This window comes from Tetrahymena thermophila (genome assembly GCF_000189635.1).
Source record: "Tetrahymena thermophila SB210 genomic scaffold scf_8254667, whole genome shotgun sequence".
Lineage (NCBI taxonomy): Eukaryota > Ciliophora > Oligohymenophorea > Hymenostomatida > Tetrahymenidae > Tetrahymena > Tetrahymena thermophila.
In genome coordinates, this window is record NW_002476434.1 from 305,870 (window position 1) to 323,313 (window position 17,444).

Here is a 17,444-nt window from a genome sequence, read left to right on the forward strand (position 1 = left end):
AATTTGATGTAATCGGATTTGTTGTGCTATTAAAATTAACTTCTAAAGATGGCTTAGTATAAAATTAGATGACATAATTAATAATATTTTGATTCAACTTAAATTAGATAAAATTTAAAACTTAATTAAGTTGATAATCTGTATTGTTCCACTTTTATAGAAATTAAAAAGATTAATAATCTACACCTAAGCTAAACACATTTTAAGGAGAATATGAAGGAGAAACAAACCCAGACTTATCAAGGTATCCCACGTTCATGCATATTTACTTTATTTTGATAGAGTCTTATGCAGTTATTCCCAATATTTAATTTTAAAAAGCATTATCATCTAATTATTAATAGCTAAGCAATATAACCTGTTATAAGGATTTTTTAGTATACATCCCATTTTTATCTGCTATCAAAGACTCTTTAGCAACTTAGATTGTCAAAACTTAACTAGAAGGAGAAAAAGACATCCAACTGGGTAATTCATTAATAACATAATTTATGTAATATAGAGCTTTGCTAATATATAAATTTCTTGATTGGTAAATGTTTACAAGATATATTTCAATTTATTCGCCTACTTAAAAAGTCTAATTTGTTTATAGTAATTATCTAGAAACCTAGTTTGAATTAGCTATTGGTATTAATTTGTAGATTTGAGAATGAAAGATAATAGGGCTTTGGATAAAAAATTAGTAAAGCGCTTATTAAGCAGAGGCAAAAACAAAAGATTAGTCTTATGATGGGGTTATCCAGTACACAGGGTCATTTTATGCAAAATTGATAATCTATGTAACAATAGGGTTGGTTTTATCAACAAGATTTACTAATAGAACTGAACCTATTTCTGCTGTTGTTACTATTAAATAGTTGTCATTATATATGAGCCATTAAAAGTAAATCACTCCCTTGAGTAGAACAGAAGAAACAAAAGTCAATGAACGGTCAGGGTTAAATTTATACACAAAAACACCTTAAAAAGAGACTCCACATATAAGATATTAATTATCTATAGTTTATCTTTAAAAAACAAATAATTAAAAAATTAATAATATTTGCAAAATAAAAGCTTAATTTATTTTTTTATATATTAATTTTATTTTCTGAGGAGAATTCAGATTTTTTAATTTTTTTTGGAATAGGCAATATTAAAATTTTTTCTAAAAAATTAATTAAATATTTTTTTGAACTAAATTTTAGATACCCTTATTAATGATTAAAATATAAAATATATTTCTTTTTGCTTAAAATTCAGTTTAACTATCTCTTTTATAAATTATAATTTTATTAATTCACTTTACAAACTTTTTAATTAATTTTCAATTCTTTAAAACAAATATTAATTAGTTAGTTAAAATTATTATTTCTATCAATTTTCAAATTAATGTCAAAATAAACTTAGTTTTTATTTCTTTTTCATCTTAGCTACTAAAATTAGAAAGCAAAATTAATTTTTTTTAATTTTTAAGCTTGATATAATGGATAAAAATGTTTGTTTTTGATAAAAATAAGATGAAATATAGATTTTTTGAATTAAAAGCTAATTATTTAAAAATAAAAAAAATTTTATTATTTAATAAACTAATCCTAAGTTATAGAAAGATAATTAATTTAGTAAAAATTAATAAATTGATAAAATATTTTATTTACTGTAAGAAGTAAATTTATCCTAAATACATTTTAAAGAGAAATTTAGGATTTTTTGGATCTTATATGTCCGCAAATAGTATTCCATATAATTCAGGGAACAGCAAAAGAGTTTTTTCGTCATTTGAAATCGAAAATTTGTATAAGCTTTAATCTCCTCCTAGGAAAATCGATGTCTCAAAAGTTGATATCACTTACGGGTTAAGAAAATCTTCAATACTAATAATAATTAATTAAATAATATTAGCTATAAAACCTAATGTACCTTCTTTGTTAAAAATTATTTATTCAAATTTCACATTTTGTAATCCAAGAGTAATATTTGTCCTTAAAACAATAGGATTACTTATGTTTTTGAAGTCTACTATTTGTAAACCTAGCGTTTCTCTGCTTTAATAAAATAAAGTTGTCCCCGGAATATTAGCTTCGTATGCAACGGACACGTCAGGTAAGCCATAGTCTAATACAGATATCAAACTAATCAGACCTTCTCCTTCGTACTAAAAAATTGCACTACCCTAATCCTTGCGCGCCATATATAGAATATCTTAAGGTTCTTAGTATACAATTTAATTGTCAAAACTACCTCCTTCTCCTTTGAAGAAGCTATAACTGGTCAATTAATACTAGTTTAAAAGCAAGTTTGGAATATCTAAATTTAAATTAGGGGTTGTAACTTTAAATATCTAAGTGTTGAACCAATTAGAATAAAATAGTTGTTTCTCATCTTTACTGAGCTAAAAATCCATGCTAGTTCCTCCAGTTGAAATAATCTGAAAAATATCTAGCTTTTTTTAACTGACATCAAAAATTAATACTCCTATTGAACTTTGTTAAGTGTATAAATATTTTTAATCTTGAGATAGCACGAAGTTACCTCCTAAAGGATTTGATGGGTAGCTATCAAGTAAAACGATTTGATCAGGATTGCATGAGTTACCATCATACGATTATATATATTTTTTAATATCTATCATAATATATTAGTATAAATCAATCTGAATTACAATGATACTTTCTTAAATAACTTCAAATGCATTCAAATCATATGCAGCAGATGGAGTATAAATACATATCAAATTAAGGTTACCCTATTTTAAATCTTCAATAGATTGTTAATAAAAACTCAGAGAAAGAAAGCCCTAAGCTATCAAAACAGATTGATTCAAAGCTAATCTAAGCTTTACAATATACCAATCAGGAAAGTCATAGGTTTTAATAATTTAAAGATTATTATTCTACCAGCTAATAAACTTGAAATTATTAAGGCATGTTAAAAATGTTAAATTGAGATCTGGAAACTAAATAACCTTTTACAGAACATCTGGATTACCCTAATAAGTAATTTAAGTAGAATAAACAAGAGGGAACATTAGATTAGAAATATCATATATGTCAATGATGCCTGTAGAGTATCCAACCCAAAGAAATGTATCTGAATTGGTAATACTTAGTGATATGACCTAATCTTTAAGAGGTTAGTATTCAAAGTGTTTCAAAAGTTATATATTTTCTCCTAATAGAGTTACATCATAAATTGCAAATCCACATAGCTGTAGATTGAGAGCAACCATATTTTTCGAATTAGAATTAAAGAGAGCTATATTGAATGTAGAACCATTACTACATAGTTAATTACCATCGATAATTGCTGTAGGAAAGGGTTCAAAGATTGGAATATTTAAATCATAAAGGCGCTAATCATAGCAAAAAATAAATGGTGTAAATACAAATAAATATTTTGCTATTATTATTTACAACTTTTTTGCTAATTAATTAAAAATGAAGTCCATTTACTATTTTGTTTTCTTGTTTTAAATGTTAGTTTGTTTGTTTGTATGACTAATTAAACTAAATAACTGTTCTCTTTAAGTTTTGTTAGTGTTTTGGAGGATTTTAATTTAACAGTTTTTATTTAAAAGGAGAACTTTTACAAAATAAAACATAAATTATTGCATCACAATAACAAGCATTTTTATAATTTAATAGATAGTTTTCATTTATTTTGTTAATTTAAATGAAAAAAAAATATCAAGCTTGATTTAAATTAGTCATCTTAAATTTTGTTCTACATTTAAATTACAGTTATAATGAGAGATTTATAAAGAGATAATAGTGAAATTAAAATATCGCCAACTATGTAGGTGTGGAGGGAGATATTGCATTTCATTTTTATTATTTTAAGGTAATTTAATCCATTTTACAATATATTTTAATATTAATTTTAAGAATAAATTTTTACTAACCCCAGCCATCTTAACAGATTCCCCACATTCGAATATTGAGTTGTTAATTAAAGCAGTAATTTTTTTTTTTGAAAAGTGCTTAATTAATGAGAGTGTTTGGTATCGTAATTAATTTGATAATAAATATATATCTTAAAGCAATATATTTTCTTTCTATTTTAAGTATATAAAACTGTTTGATAAATTATAGGTTTAAAAATGATAGTTTGAATGGCTGAGATAAGAAAAATAATTTTTAGAACTTAATAATTAAGCTTATTCTATTAGAACTATTAAAATAAGACTATTTATTGCTTGTTAAAGTATGAATATAAAGATACATAATCTGTTAACTAAATTTATATTTTTTAAATATACAAACCTAATTAACGGTTAAACAGCCTATTTTTTAAATGATTAAATTTTTTAGTTTATTTTCATTAAATATAAATAGAAGTAATTAATATCCTCAAATATATTTTTAAAAATAGTTTTTTGTTAAAGAAATCAAGACTATAATTCTAAAATTATTTATATGATGAATTTTATTAGTAATATTATTGGATTGCTCAAATTAATTTTAAATTAATATTTTCATAATTTTAACCTTTACTTCTTAATAAAAAAATAGGTAAATTAATATTACATTTAATTATAAACCTTTTTTCGAATGTGTGATTATTTATATTAAAAATAGATAAATATACTAAATCCTTCACATTTTTTATAGGCCCAGACATTTTGTGCTTATAGAATAATAAATTAATAGATTTTTTATTTAAATACTTTATTTAGCTTTAATTGCAGGAGATAAAATTTTATTGAGCTTTTAAAAAACTTGCTTGATCAATCCTAATTGAGTTTTAATGATTACATTAGTTGTGCAAATAAAGCCTATTTCGAGCATTTAAACTCTCCTTATGTTGATAATGAAGAATATCAACAAATTTATAAATCTTTCTAAGAGAAATCAAGTTTTAATATATCTTAAAGTGGTAAATAATCTTGTTTTGATTTTGTAGGATTTGCTAATTAAGCTTAAGAATAAATCAATAACTAAGTTTATTACTAACTATGCTTTGAAAGTTTTTCTTGAAGGATGTATATGCTCTTATTTATATTTTCTTATTTACGATGGTTTTAGCTAGTACAAATATCCTCCTTATACTGTTTTTGATTTAAACAGTTATGGTTTCTTTTTTTTATCAGATTAAAAAAGTAGTTATTTTAAATTATTTAATAAAAATATTTTCCTTTTTTTTATATTTTGAGGAAATATAAAAGTTTTTTTTATCTTTTATTATTTTTATTTTAGATTTAAAATGAGAATTATTAAATTAATTTATTTATAAGGATATCTATTTATATATTTATTTATTAAGAATTTAATAGTTTATTGTTTTTATTTTAGAAACAAAAAAAATGGTTAGTAATTTTTAGAAAATATCAGATTAAGTTGTTTACATTAAGAAAATATATTTATAAATATCACTTAAATCAGAAACTAGAAACTAGAGTTGTGCCTCAAATGTATAGATTTATCTTTGATTTTTCAAATAAAGTTTAATATCTTAAAACATTTTTATTATCAATATTTGGTATATTGAATGAAAAAAATGATGTCATCATTAATACTTACTTATTGTCACATTGTAATTAATTAAGTTAATAATAATTATATTTTAATCTAATCTTAATTTTAATGATTTTTTTATTCTAATTAAAAGATGAAAATTATTTTACACATTAAATTTTTTATTATTAGTTTGTTTTGCTTGCGATCATATTCAAAATTTTTTCTTTTTAATAAACTCGAAGTTATTGTATATTTTAAAACGTTTTTATCATATAAATAGTAATAAAGATCCTTAAATTTTTTGCATTTTTAATTTAAAAATTAAAATAAGTCTTTTAGAAGCATTATATGGAAGCTAATATTAATTTAATTTAAGATATTATCAGAATACAAAATTAATTTTTCTTTAATGCTGAAAAATTTCTGATCAATAGTTTGGAGATTTATAAAATGACTTATGTATTTAGACGTATAAGAAATTTTCTAATAATATATAATATTGGTAAGCAAATATTTACAATACTATTGAATTTTAGAGTTTATTTATTATCAAAAAAAATAAAGTATTGCTTAAAGAATTAGAATTTACTTATCCTAAAAGTTGTTAAAAAATTCGTTACTTAGATAGTTCTCTTTTTAAAAAAGCAAAAATTAAATTAACTTTATTTTAGAGTGGTTTTTTTTAAACAATTTATCAATTTTTTTTATCTTTTATACTAATCAAGAGTCTATTTTAGTTTTTAGAGTAATACCAACAAATTTTTTCTTTTTTTTAGTCATTAAAAAATAGTTTTTTTATTGAGATAATGACATAAATTTTTACTTTTTAATAAAATTTCATAATGAATTGAATAAAAATATATATTTTACTTTTAGCTCAACATAAGGATAAATCCTTTTTATTATACCTGCATTTATATGTCAAGAAAAACATCAAAACACTGACTGTAATTTTTTTGATTTTATTTGAATTTTATCAATTTATTTTGCTTATTTAAGCCTATTTTTTATATAAGATTTTGATAAGTAATCAAAGCAATTAGAAATTTTCTCTTGATAAACTATTTGTAAAGTTTTTAGTGTTCTAAAAAAACTATTAAATCTTTTATTCAAGATAAAAGTAAATAGTATCAAACATTTAGCTAAATTATTAATTTTGTATAATCAACTCATTTTTTAAAAGGTGAAAATATAAATTAATATTTAAATTATATAATAATTAATCATTAAAAATAAATAAATTACAAAAAAAAATAACTATGAGCCTAAAAATCTTTTTTTTTCCTATTTTATTAACATTGATTGGAGCTGGAGTTTACTTCACTTAATTATAAAAGACAGATCTTAAGAATCTTGTACCAGTTACCTTATCATAATATGAAAAATGCTTAAACAATAATATTCCCACCGATTCTTGCACTTAATCTTAAGTATACTAAGAATATCTTCAAGCCTTCGTTGAAACAACAATGAGTGAAACAGCTTCAGATGATTGTAATAAAGTCAAGGATATTATTAGATAAGGCAATCCTGATGCTTATATTAATGAAAATAATTATTTCTTTAAATGCTATATTAATGATCACATCAGAAAATTTGCTAACACCAACTAGTGCTTCTTCAAAACTTTCTATGCTCCCAATTATCTTATTTGTGGAGGATTTGATATCTATGCTTTCCCTCCTTATACTTCATATGATATTAATAATTGATATTATTCTTATTATAATAATAACTAATTAGTAATTGTTTTATAATTTATATAAAATAAATTTTAACATTTATTTTTTTTTAAATTACTTTTATATTATTTCAAATAATTTTCTATTCAATTTTAGAATTTATTTTAGAAATTAAATAATAATATAAAGAATAAAATAAATAATAAATTTATAAATATTTGAATGCAAAAATATATCTTTTAGGAAAGTGAAATATTTTTTATTGAATAGTTTTTATGAAACAAATATTAAAAAAAAGAACCGATTTATAATATTAGATATAATATCAAAACTAAAATCTAAGAAATTTTTTTAATGAAAAAAACTAAATTAAAAGATTATTAAAAATTAATAATTTATTATTTAAAATATTAGTTCAATTTAGTATAAAATATTTCATTTTGAATTAAATTTCAATAATTAAGAAATAAAAATTTTATAAAATACTTTCTAATTTACCGTAATTCCTCGATTCGTATTAAATCGTACATAATCTAGTGAGGAATTAATTATTAAAAAAACGCCTAAAAATATTTATTCCTCGTATGCGATTCGTACAATCGTATAGAGGAATTACAGTAAATTCATGATAATTTATAATAGCTATTATTATAATTATTATTAGTATTTTATAAAAATTATTTAATAAATTTACGAATCGGAAATTTAAAAATTGCTTATTTATCAATAGTAACTTGATATATATGCATTTATTAATTTTCAATATTAACAAGAGTAAAAATGATAAAACCTTTATTGATAAAAACTAAATGAAAACTTCAAGTTTGTATTATAATCAAAATTGATGTCAGTCATTTTTGGTTGATACGTTTTTAATTTATTATTTTTTGCTATATAAAAAGAAAAACCTTTGAAAAAAACGAATATTAAATTCAAACAAAAATATTAAAAATATATCAAATGAAAGTAAAGACCTTTTTTTTGCTATTAGCATTAATTTTGATTAGCTCTCCCTAAGTATTTTGTAGATTATCTGGCAAAAGCTTCCATTTAGTTTTTTAGCAATAGGTTGTAACAGTTTTAGCTGCAAACAAGGATTCTGAAAGCACTTAAGGGATAGATTACTACTGGAAATAGGCCTAATCTAATTGCTAATCAGAAGTTAGAGATGTTATTTAATATGGTTTGTTTGAAAGATAACTTAGTAAATTGACTAAATGCATGTTCGAAAGAAATCAAGAAGAAATCAAGAACTGCAAAAGCAATTTCTTATAATAGGTAGTATAACCTATCCAAGAATAAATGAACGTTGAAACTGAATATGAAACACACAAATAATAAGTAAAAAAATCAATGATCTTCAATTCTAAATTATTGAAAAAGCCATCAGGTAGCTTCTTAGTTTGATAAATAAGCATCTTATAAAATCATTTAATATTATATTTATGTTTATTTGTTATTTTTTAGATTTTAAGCTAAAATTAAAAATATTTTTTTATTGCACAAATTGAAATTCATTTAATGACATAATTAATATTTTTCTCATTAATAAATAAACTTTTTTCTTTTGTTCTATTAGAACATAAAAATCCAATGTTTAGTTATTTAAAAAAATCTCAAACAATAAAAGAAAATTAAACAAGTATCAATAAATCAAAAAGCAAATAGTAAATAATTTTTTTTAGTCTATTGATAAGATGTTAAATTATTCTAACAATTTCTAAAACGAAAAATATTAGTTAATTTTACTAAGAAAGAAAATACTTCTTAAATTAAAGCATGTGTAAAATTAATTTTATTTATTTATTATATTTCTTCAATTATTAAATTATTTATTTAATGTTTATCAAATAAATTTACTTTTATCAATAGAATATAATGTAATAATTTGATACATTTACCTCAAAAAATATTGTTTGGTAATAAAGATTTTTTTTTAGTTTTTATTATTTATAGAATATGCTATAATCTATTTAAATTAAATTTCATTTAAAATATTAAAAAGTAAATAAATAAATAATTATATATATATTGAATTAAATTTTTTTTAGTTGAATAAATAAAATGATCAAAAATTCTTTATTCAAACCAACTCATATCCATAAAAAATAAATAGATTTTATAACTCACATGTTAATTTTATACCTATTAAATTCAAAGAAAATAATTTCATTAAAATTTAATTATTTATATATTATAATTAAAAAATTTATTTAATTTAAATAAAAAAGCTTTCATTATTAATTAAGAAAAAATAAAATAATGGAAAATAAAAAAGGAAATTTATTTAGGTTAACAAAAGAAATAATATTTTAATTATGGAATTCAATTTTTAAAAACAAATTTATAAATTAAAATAAGATCAGAAAAAAATATAATTGAGTTTTTTTTTGAGATTCAAATAAATTTAATAAGTTTAAAAATACTTAATATGCAATTTGATTTGGAGGTATATGTAATCCTAAATAAGAAATCAAATTATATTCTATACTGAATTTTTTATCAATTTTTTGCACATTTTCCTTTGATAGTATAAATCACATTATTAGTTGTGCAGGCTTAGCATGCATTAGCAGACTCTACGTTGCAAGGAGGAACCAAACAATTAACACTCTTATTGAAGTATCCACAACTTGGAGCATATTCATTAGAGCATTGTGACTTTGCTAAAGCAGGATGACAAAACTTAGCTTCTCCAGGATATTCTTCGCATTTACCATCTACAGTAAAAGCAACTTTTCCTATCGAACAAGCAATGCAATGGTTTGTGAAATTTACTTTAACCTATCCATTGTAAGTAATGCTAACACCACAAACAGGATATTCTTAAAGAGAGCATTTCATCATTCTACCGTCAGTAGGGCATTACTAAATAGATTAACAAGCACAGAGGCAGATTAGAGCAGCAATTAATAGTAATCTTTTCATTTTTAGTATTTTTATTTTTATTTTTTTTTGTTGAATTAATTTCTTAAATAAAATTAATAAATTTTTACTGAACTTAAGCAGCTATTTAAAGCAAAATGCTATAAATTTGGTAGGTAGATTTTAAATTAATAATAATTTTAAAATATTTATGTTGAATATACTAACCATAACTATGATAAGTAATAGTCTTTTCCATTTAATTACTTATTATAAATAAATAACAGTTGTTTTACAAGTGCATTAGTGTTTATTTAAGCATTTTTTTATTGTAGAAATAAATTTACTTTTAATATAAAAAAAGAAGATAAAAATAAGTAGTTTTCACAAAAAAATTGTATTAATTTTTATCTTAATATTTTAATTTTAGTTAAAAATTGTAATTTCCTTATTATATCATCGGAATTTCTAAGATTTTCAAAAAATCATTACGATTAAATAAATAAATTTTAACATAAAAAAAGAAGATAAAAATAAGTCGTTTTCACTAAAAAATTGAATTAATATTTTATCTTAATATTTTAATTTTAGTTAAAAATTGTAATTTCCTTATTATATCATCGGAATTTCTAAGATTTTCAAAAAATCATTACGATTAAATAAATAAAAGATTTTTCTCAAGAGTACTACATTTATATATTTCATAAGTGAGATAAAAATTTAAATAAAACAAATTCATAAAGAATAAATACTTAAAAGCTATAAATATAATAGTTTAATTGTGTAAAATAATCCTTGTTAATTTTATTTTAACTAGGATATTAATAAAAATGATTATAAAAAGCAAATATTTAGATGATTAATATTATTTGCTGATTTTAATTTATTTTTCTTGTATCGCTTTGCTTACTTAATTAAATTACATTTGTATTACATAATAAGTATGCAAATTTAATTTATAATTTCCTAAATAAATTAAATAAAATTTTTGTAAGATACATATATTTAATTAATATGGAAATTCCTATTAGGAGTTTTCAGAAAAAAATATTTACTTAAAATTAAGTTTTATTCAAAAAACTATTTTAAAATTTTAATTCACAATGTTTTTTTTAAATTTTTACAAGGTTTTTTAATTTTTCATAATTTTTTATTTTATATCATAACTCCCAATATAAATATTTGTTATTTAAATTATTTTTATATTTGATATCAAAGTATTTATGATAAGACATAAATTCTTTAAAATTAATTGTTTTATTTCTATTCATTTTTAATTTTCTTTAGAAAAAATATGCAAAATTGAATTTTATAGGTAAGTTGGCTTTTATTAATTGAGATTCAAATATAATATAAAAATATTTTTCAATAACATTTTGTTTTAATATAATGATGGATTTAATAAAATTTTAATTATTAAATTTTTAAAATCAGTTTTTATTTTTATAAAGCATTTAGTTTGTATCAAAAGTCTATTATGAATAGAAAAGCTTATAATTATAAAAATTTAATTTAATATTTGCAGAAATTTATTTAAATCAAACCAAAAAAGTATTTTCTTAAATTTATTTCTATAATTAGAATAGAATTATTGTATTTTTATAAAATAAATTTTATTTATCAATTTTTATCAAAAATATTACAAAATATTTTGATTATTCATAAAAAATGTAAATTTTTAATAATAGTATTATCATTAAATGTTATAAATTAATTTTCTAAATATAAAAAATAGAATTTAATCAAAATAATAATCCTAAAATAAAATAATTTAATTTAAAAAATATCTTTTTAATTTATTAAAATTTTACTCTCCAATCAATAAAATATATAAAAAGACTCCTTTATAATTAATAATATAAAGAATTGTGATTATTATTAATTTAAATAGTCTAATTGTGATTTATGCAGTTGAATATAATAATAAATAACTGTTAAATTAATAGAAACTAATCAAGTAAAAAATCGAAAATTTAAATAACTAAATTTAAAAATATGTTTATTTAGATTTTTTTGGATAAAAGATAAAAAAAATTGATCATTTGTTGTACATACAATTACCTATTTTTAATTTATAATAGTAATTTAAGTTAAAAAAGAAATATAAAAAATTTACTAAAAGATTAAAAGATTTAAATGTTTTGGAATTAGAAATGAAATAACAGTAATAGGATAAGGAATAATTTGCACAAGAGCTAACGATCTAAAAAAGCAATAGCTAGTCTAATAAAGAATTTTAAGATGGAAAATTAGATTAAGCTTCCTAAGGTACTAACTAGATCAATGAGAAAAACAAATTATTAAGCCATTTAAGCGAACAAAATAAAGATTCTTTAAGAGACAATAATAGTATAGTAATGATAAAATTAATCTTACACAAAATAAAAAATAGCTGGATAAACCAGCAATTTAATAGACATATTCTTTAGATGAAGAAATTAAGGGTTATTTTCATTTGCTTTTAAATGAACAAAAAGAGGTCAAGCAACAAAGCTAACATTTTAACAGATTAACATATATCAAAAAAAAAATTATTAAAAAATCAAGAAAGCTTTAAAAAAATGTTAAAAGCTTCTTGTTTAAAAGAAAGTTATTCAGAATAATTTTGTTATTAGCTATAGAAGTTGTTGTTATAGGACTACGTTAGTTTTGACAACAATCTAAATATTTATTTAAAAAATTAGTTTTAATCAAATATATTTTTTTTATAACTAATGTATATTTGGTTTATTTTTAATATTTTTTTACTTTAATATTCAATTAAATAATAGATTCAATATTCAAAAGAAAAATTCGTATCCAATCATTTTCAAGATTGTAAAATTATAGCTAATTTAAAATTTATGCAAATAATTAGTATGTATATACATACATAGTTTATATACTTGCTACTCTTAAATTTTACAAAATACTTATTAAATTAAATATATTCCATTTATATTTGGTTTTTGAGGCCGAATATACTTTTTAAAATTATTAAATTATTCGGTATACGGAAGAATCAAAAAAAGTCTTATTCGGTGAATCACTACTATTAACTTTTAATTCTTAAAAATATAGGGTTTACGTTGTGGATTTAATTTAGACGGAAGCGAAATTTTATCTCATTCTCCTATACCACCAATAGCTAATCCATAATTTAGAAGCATGATTATTTTATTGAAAAATCTTGAAGATTTAAATAATTATAAAATTAATCATATCGAAAATATTTTTTAGGATTTTGATTAGATTGTTTAAGAAATAGCAAAAGAAGATCCTTTACTTATTCTTTAAAAGCCTACAGTATAAAAGATAAAAAGGTTTAGCTCAAGTTTTTTCTCAGTCTTAAATTTTACTGTAAGAACTGATAAATCCAAATAATACATGGATAGATTAATAGATCAGTTTGACTTGTTTATAGAGTAATTAATTGATATTTTTATTAAAATTATTTAATAAAATAAAATTTTTTTATTTAAAATAGATCTTAATACATAAACAATTCTAGTGGTAAAAAATAATCGAAAATATTTATTTATTTATTTCACAATTGTTAAAAATAGGATCTAAAACTTTTTGTAAACATACTTTAGCTTTCAGGTTCGTTATGGTCTTCATTCAATAAAAAGATTGATTATGAGACATTTAGTAGATAAATTACATAAGTCACTTAATTTATGAATAGCAATAAAAAAGCTATTCTCTAAATTACTTCTTTATTTTTTGATACAACTGAATATGATATATCTACAATTAGCGAAAGTATGAACATAAGTCCAAAGCTATTGAAGGATTTTGCTAAAGTTTTCTTGAATAAATATAATTTTGATATAAAGGATTTTGAATAACTTCTTCTCTAGCAAACTTAATACTCAGAAACTAATAAAAGGTAATTTATTTGAGAAAATGATTTTTAACACTTATCATTTGATATCTATTAGAGTAATTAGGAATATAATCAGTATTAATAATGGATGGTTTGATAGTATAATGGATCTTGTAAAGTTTTCACCTCTTTTTTAGTATTCCTAAGGTTATTAAATTTTCTACTAGTTGCTTTACTCTTTTGATTAAGTAAAGAAATATATTTATTTATTGATTTAAATTACAAAACATTACTTATAATAAAAAAGATGAGTATTCAAAGCTAAAAGACTGAACCTAATAAAGTAAATATACTAAGCTTAATTTTACTCTCACCAGATAGAGAAGAAAATAAATTAATGGTATAAAAGATACTTTTTAGATTATGTAAAGAGGTTATTAAAGAATAACTTAAAAAAGCAAAAATTAAGAATGGTTAATTATTTATACGAAAATATTCTCATCTTATAGAAGAAAAAAAAAACAAAGAGAAAAATTAATTTATGATAGAGGCTATGAATATATTATTGATAATTCATGGAAGTTCTTATTTGGAAAAAAAGAAGAGCTCATAAAGTAAAAATTTTTTGTTCAAATTTATTTAACTTATTTGCATTTTTTTATAGCAAATTTATGAGTTATGCTTTTAATTTATCAGAAAGCTAAGTCAAGCTATTTAAAGTATTGACAATATTTAAACCTAACTTGCATAAATTACATCAGAAAGAAATAAATTCAATTATATAAGATCCCTCTGTAAGTATTTTTTTAATTATTGAGATTTAAATTATTAATTTGTATTGAAGATTAAAAATGGATTTGAGACTCTTTAGTAATTTGGGCTAATTGAAAAAGATATTAGAAAAGAATATTTTGATTTGATACTTGGTATAACAAGTTAGAGGGGAATCTTAACTTTAGATTCTCTAATTTCTCTATAAGTAACAAAAAAAACTCCTTTTTAAAAAAATTATTTTTTTTATTATGCAATATAGGATGCTGATAAAACTTTTGTATAAAATATTTCAAAAAATTTTAATGAGGAGGGAGAATAAGATTATCTAAAAAATAAATATTAAAATATACATTCTAGTTTAATTTTAAAGTCTCTCTATTTATGGAAAAAAATATCAGCAACTAAATGTAATCATAAGAAACTTAAAAATGAGGAGATTCTATAATAAATAGCTAGCACTTTAACATTTTTAACAGCTCATATTGTTGATATATTGGAGTCTAAAACTTATTTATAAAACAATAATACTATTTCAATTTCTATGGATAGTGGAGATTAAAATTACAAAAACCTAATTAAGCAATTTAACTCGTAAACATAATTATTACTTTAAGTTGATATCTTAAATAAAAATATTTTATATATTTGAATTTATTTTTTGTTTCAATAATTATTATTTTAAATAAAACAAGTATTTAGAAAATGCATCTGAAAATATTTCATTCATTGACGATCTAGAAATAGTTAAAACCTCTGATAAAACTTCTATTGCAAATGTAGTTTAGAATTTCTGCTATTTTGCTGACTAATTATCATCTACCGATATTTCTAGTTATCTTACTACATTTTTTACAGCTGATATATACACTATTATTGGAAAAAAACACTCTATTCCTGAATTTATGATGTAAATTCTCGAATTCTTTGTTTAAGGATAGCATTCTCAAGGATTTGAAAACAACTTTTAAGCACAGACTAAAATAACTTTTTTTACTAGTTACTTTAAAAAGATGGATAGTTTAATGAAACTTCTAAAAATTTTTCTAAGTTTTTTTATTATTTTACTAAAATTATTTTGACTTATTAATTGCAAACATGTAAAAAAGAAAAAAATAAATAACTAAACAACGATTTCTTATACTTTTTGGAAACCTGTTTCAAGATAGTTACTGATAAAGATATGCCATAATTTTTAAGAGAGGCATTTAACATTTTATAATCTGGAGAAACAAAAAATTCAGAAAAGATTCAAAAAGTAATAAATAATTCTAAATTAGAATGTAAATTATAATATTAAATATTAAAAAATAATAGGATTTAATCAACTTTTTAGTGAAGAAAACATAATTAAAAGAATATTTAAATATTAATAATGATGACAACTAGATAAGTCAAAAGTTTTATTTAATATTCAAATTGCTTTCTACAATATTTAATAGTCCAACTAAAACCTTGTAAGATTAGACTGTAGTTTAAAGTATTACTTAGTTAATTCTTATTGCAGGAGAATAATCTGTTAGTTAGGAGCTAGTAAAAAGTTTGATTGGCATAATTTAGGGCAATATTTCAAATATATTTACGTTAATTGGCTAATTTGATCTATTAAATCAGAGTGATTTAAAAACAATTTAAGAATTTATTACTACAACATAAAAATCAGTAGTTTTTTAAAACCGCAGTTCTCTAGAATAAATTAACGTTACTCCTTAGTAGGTTTTAGATGACTAAACGAAGGATATTCTTAAAAGAATAAATGAAGGAAAAGTAATTAATTTTTATATTACTTTAAGATAACAAATTATAATCAAATAATTATTTAGATAAATCTTTAGGATATTTTCAGAGTTTTAGTAAGTAAAGAAGGGTAGAATGGCATGATTAATATTGATACATTTTGTACATTCATAAATAGAATAGGTAAATATATATAAATTTATATATAATTTAATTTTAACTGTTTTTTTTATATGAAATGGAAGGCATTCTTTGTTATTATCAAAAAGACAGGTATCCTCTCAAGCTAGAAGTTATAATTCTTATTAAGTGAGGAAGAATTTGAAAGGGCTTTTGAGTATGTCAATATTAAAAAAATTAGTATGTCCCTATAAAAATTGGGTATATCTCCTGCTTTGTTAGCATTATCACTAGGCACATTAATATTAATACTTGTTTTATTATTTGTGTTCATATTTTTAGGGATTCAAGCCTTTACTTTAGGTGGAACATTTGGTGCAGTTATAAACTCCATAATTCCTATAACAGCTGCAACAGGTGCAGCTTTATCTTAAGAAGATAAATCCTCAAATTTGAACGAAAAAAATATTTAAAATACTATAAAAGAAATTGAATAAATTTTGAATTCAAAATAACTTTGATATTCTTAAATTTATTTATTAATAAAAATATTTTTTTATTTTATGTTTAAAGAGATTGTTTTTGAAATTTTAAATAATTATTATGAAAAATATTTTGATTATTTAATTGAAAAAAATTAAAATTATTACAAATTTAAAAAATAATAGCATAATAATTGAATGTAATAAATTTATTTTCTAAGTGTTGTTAATAGAATTTAATCAAAATAATAATCCCTAAATATAATCATTAATTTAAAAAAGATCTGTTTAATTTACTAAAACTACATATGAATTTACAAAATATACAAAAAGATTCCTTTATAATTATTAATATTAAGAATTGTGATTATTAAAAATATAAATAATGTAATTGTGAATTTTGTAATTGAATGTTACCATAAATATTTTAACCAATAATCACAAGTAACTTCTCAAGCAAGAATTGAAAGTTTAAATAATTAAATTTTAAAAATATGTTTATTTAGATATTTCTGGATAAAAGATAATACTTTGATAATTT

General features: G+C 20.4%; 7 protein-coding genes across 7 annotated transcripts; 5 read left to right on the forward strand and 2 right to left on the reverse strand. All coding sequences in view use genetic code 6, as the record gives it.

The window, feature by feature from the left end:
• Positions 1-429: 429 nt before the first annotated feature.
• On the reverse strand, positions 430-867 carry TTHERM_000652548 (transmembrane protein, putative; the record flags this gene model as incomplete). Its single annotated transcript, XM_012797202.1, has 1 exon — positions 430-867. One exon carries the CDS (start codon positions 865-867, stop codon positions 430-432), a length of 438 nt encoding a protein of 145 aa, XP_012652656.1.
• A 2,162-nt stretch (positions 868-3,029) lies between these two features.
• TTHERM_000652549 (hypothetical protein) lies at positions 3,030-3,479 on the forward strand (the record flags this gene model as incomplete). The annotated part of the gene is made up of 1 exon (XM_012797203.1): positions 3,030-3,479. One exon carries the CDS (start codon positions 3,030-3,032, stop codon positions 3,477-3,479), a length of 450 nt encoding a protein of 149 aa, XP_012652657.1.
• A 3,197-nt stretch (positions 3,480-6,676) lies between these two features.
• Positions 6,677-7,150, forward strand: TTHERM_00652550 (transmembrane protein, putative; the record flags this gene model as incomplete). The annotated part of the gene is made up of 1 exon (XM_001013906.2): positions 6,677-7,150. The coding sequence occupies exon 1, from the start codon at positions 6,698-6,700 to the stop codon at positions 7,148-7,150; it is 453 nt and encodes a 150-aa protein (XP_001013906.1). The 5' UTR covers positions 6,677-6,697.
• An 864-nt stretch (positions 7,151-8,014) lies between these two features.
• On the forward strand, positions 8,015-8,527 carry TTHERM_00652540 (hypothetical protein; the record flags this gene model as incomplete). The annotated part of the gene is made up of 1 exon (XM_001013905.3): positions 8,015-8,527. Exon 1 carries the CDS (start codon positions 8,081-8,083, stop codon positions 8,525-8,527), a length of 447 nt encoding a protein of 148 aa, XP_001013905.1. The 5' UTR covers positions 8,015-8,080.
• A 1,095-nt stretch (positions 8,528-9,622) lies between these two features.
• Positions 9,623-10,048, reverse strand: TTHERM_00652530 (kazal-type proteinase inhibitor 1; the record flags this gene model as incomplete). The annotated part of the gene is made up of 1 exon (XM_001013904.1): positions 9,623-10,048. One exon carries the CDS (start codon positions 10,046-10,048, stop codon positions 9,623-9,625), a length of 426 nt encoding a protein of 141 aa, XP_001013904.1.
• A 2,090-nt stretch (positions 10,049-12,138) lies between these two features.
• TTHERM_000028465 (hypothetical protein) lies at positions 12,139-14,610 on the forward strand (the record flags this gene model as incomplete). Its single annotated transcript, XM_012797086.1, has 5 exons — positions 12,139-12,339; positions 13,046-13,389; positions 13,452-13,856; positions 13,909-14,041; positions 14,101-14,610. 5 exons carry the CDS (start codon positions 12,139-12,141, stop codon positions 14,608-14,610), a joined length of 1,593 nt encoding a protein of 530 aa, XP_012652540.1.
• Positions 14,611-15,845: 1,235 nt separating this feature from the next.
• Positions 15,846-16,942, forward strand: TTHERM_000028466 (phage head-tail adaptor family protein, putative; the record flags this gene model as incomplete). The annotated part of the gene is made up of 3 exons (XM_012797087.1): positions 15,846-16,331; positions 16,388-16,484; positions 16,575-16,942. The coding sequence occupies 3 exons, from the start codon at positions 15,846-15,848 to the stop codon at positions 16,940-16,942; spliced, it is 951 nt and encodes a 316-aa protein (XP_012652541.1).
• Positions 16,943-17,444: the final 502 nt, after the last annotated feature.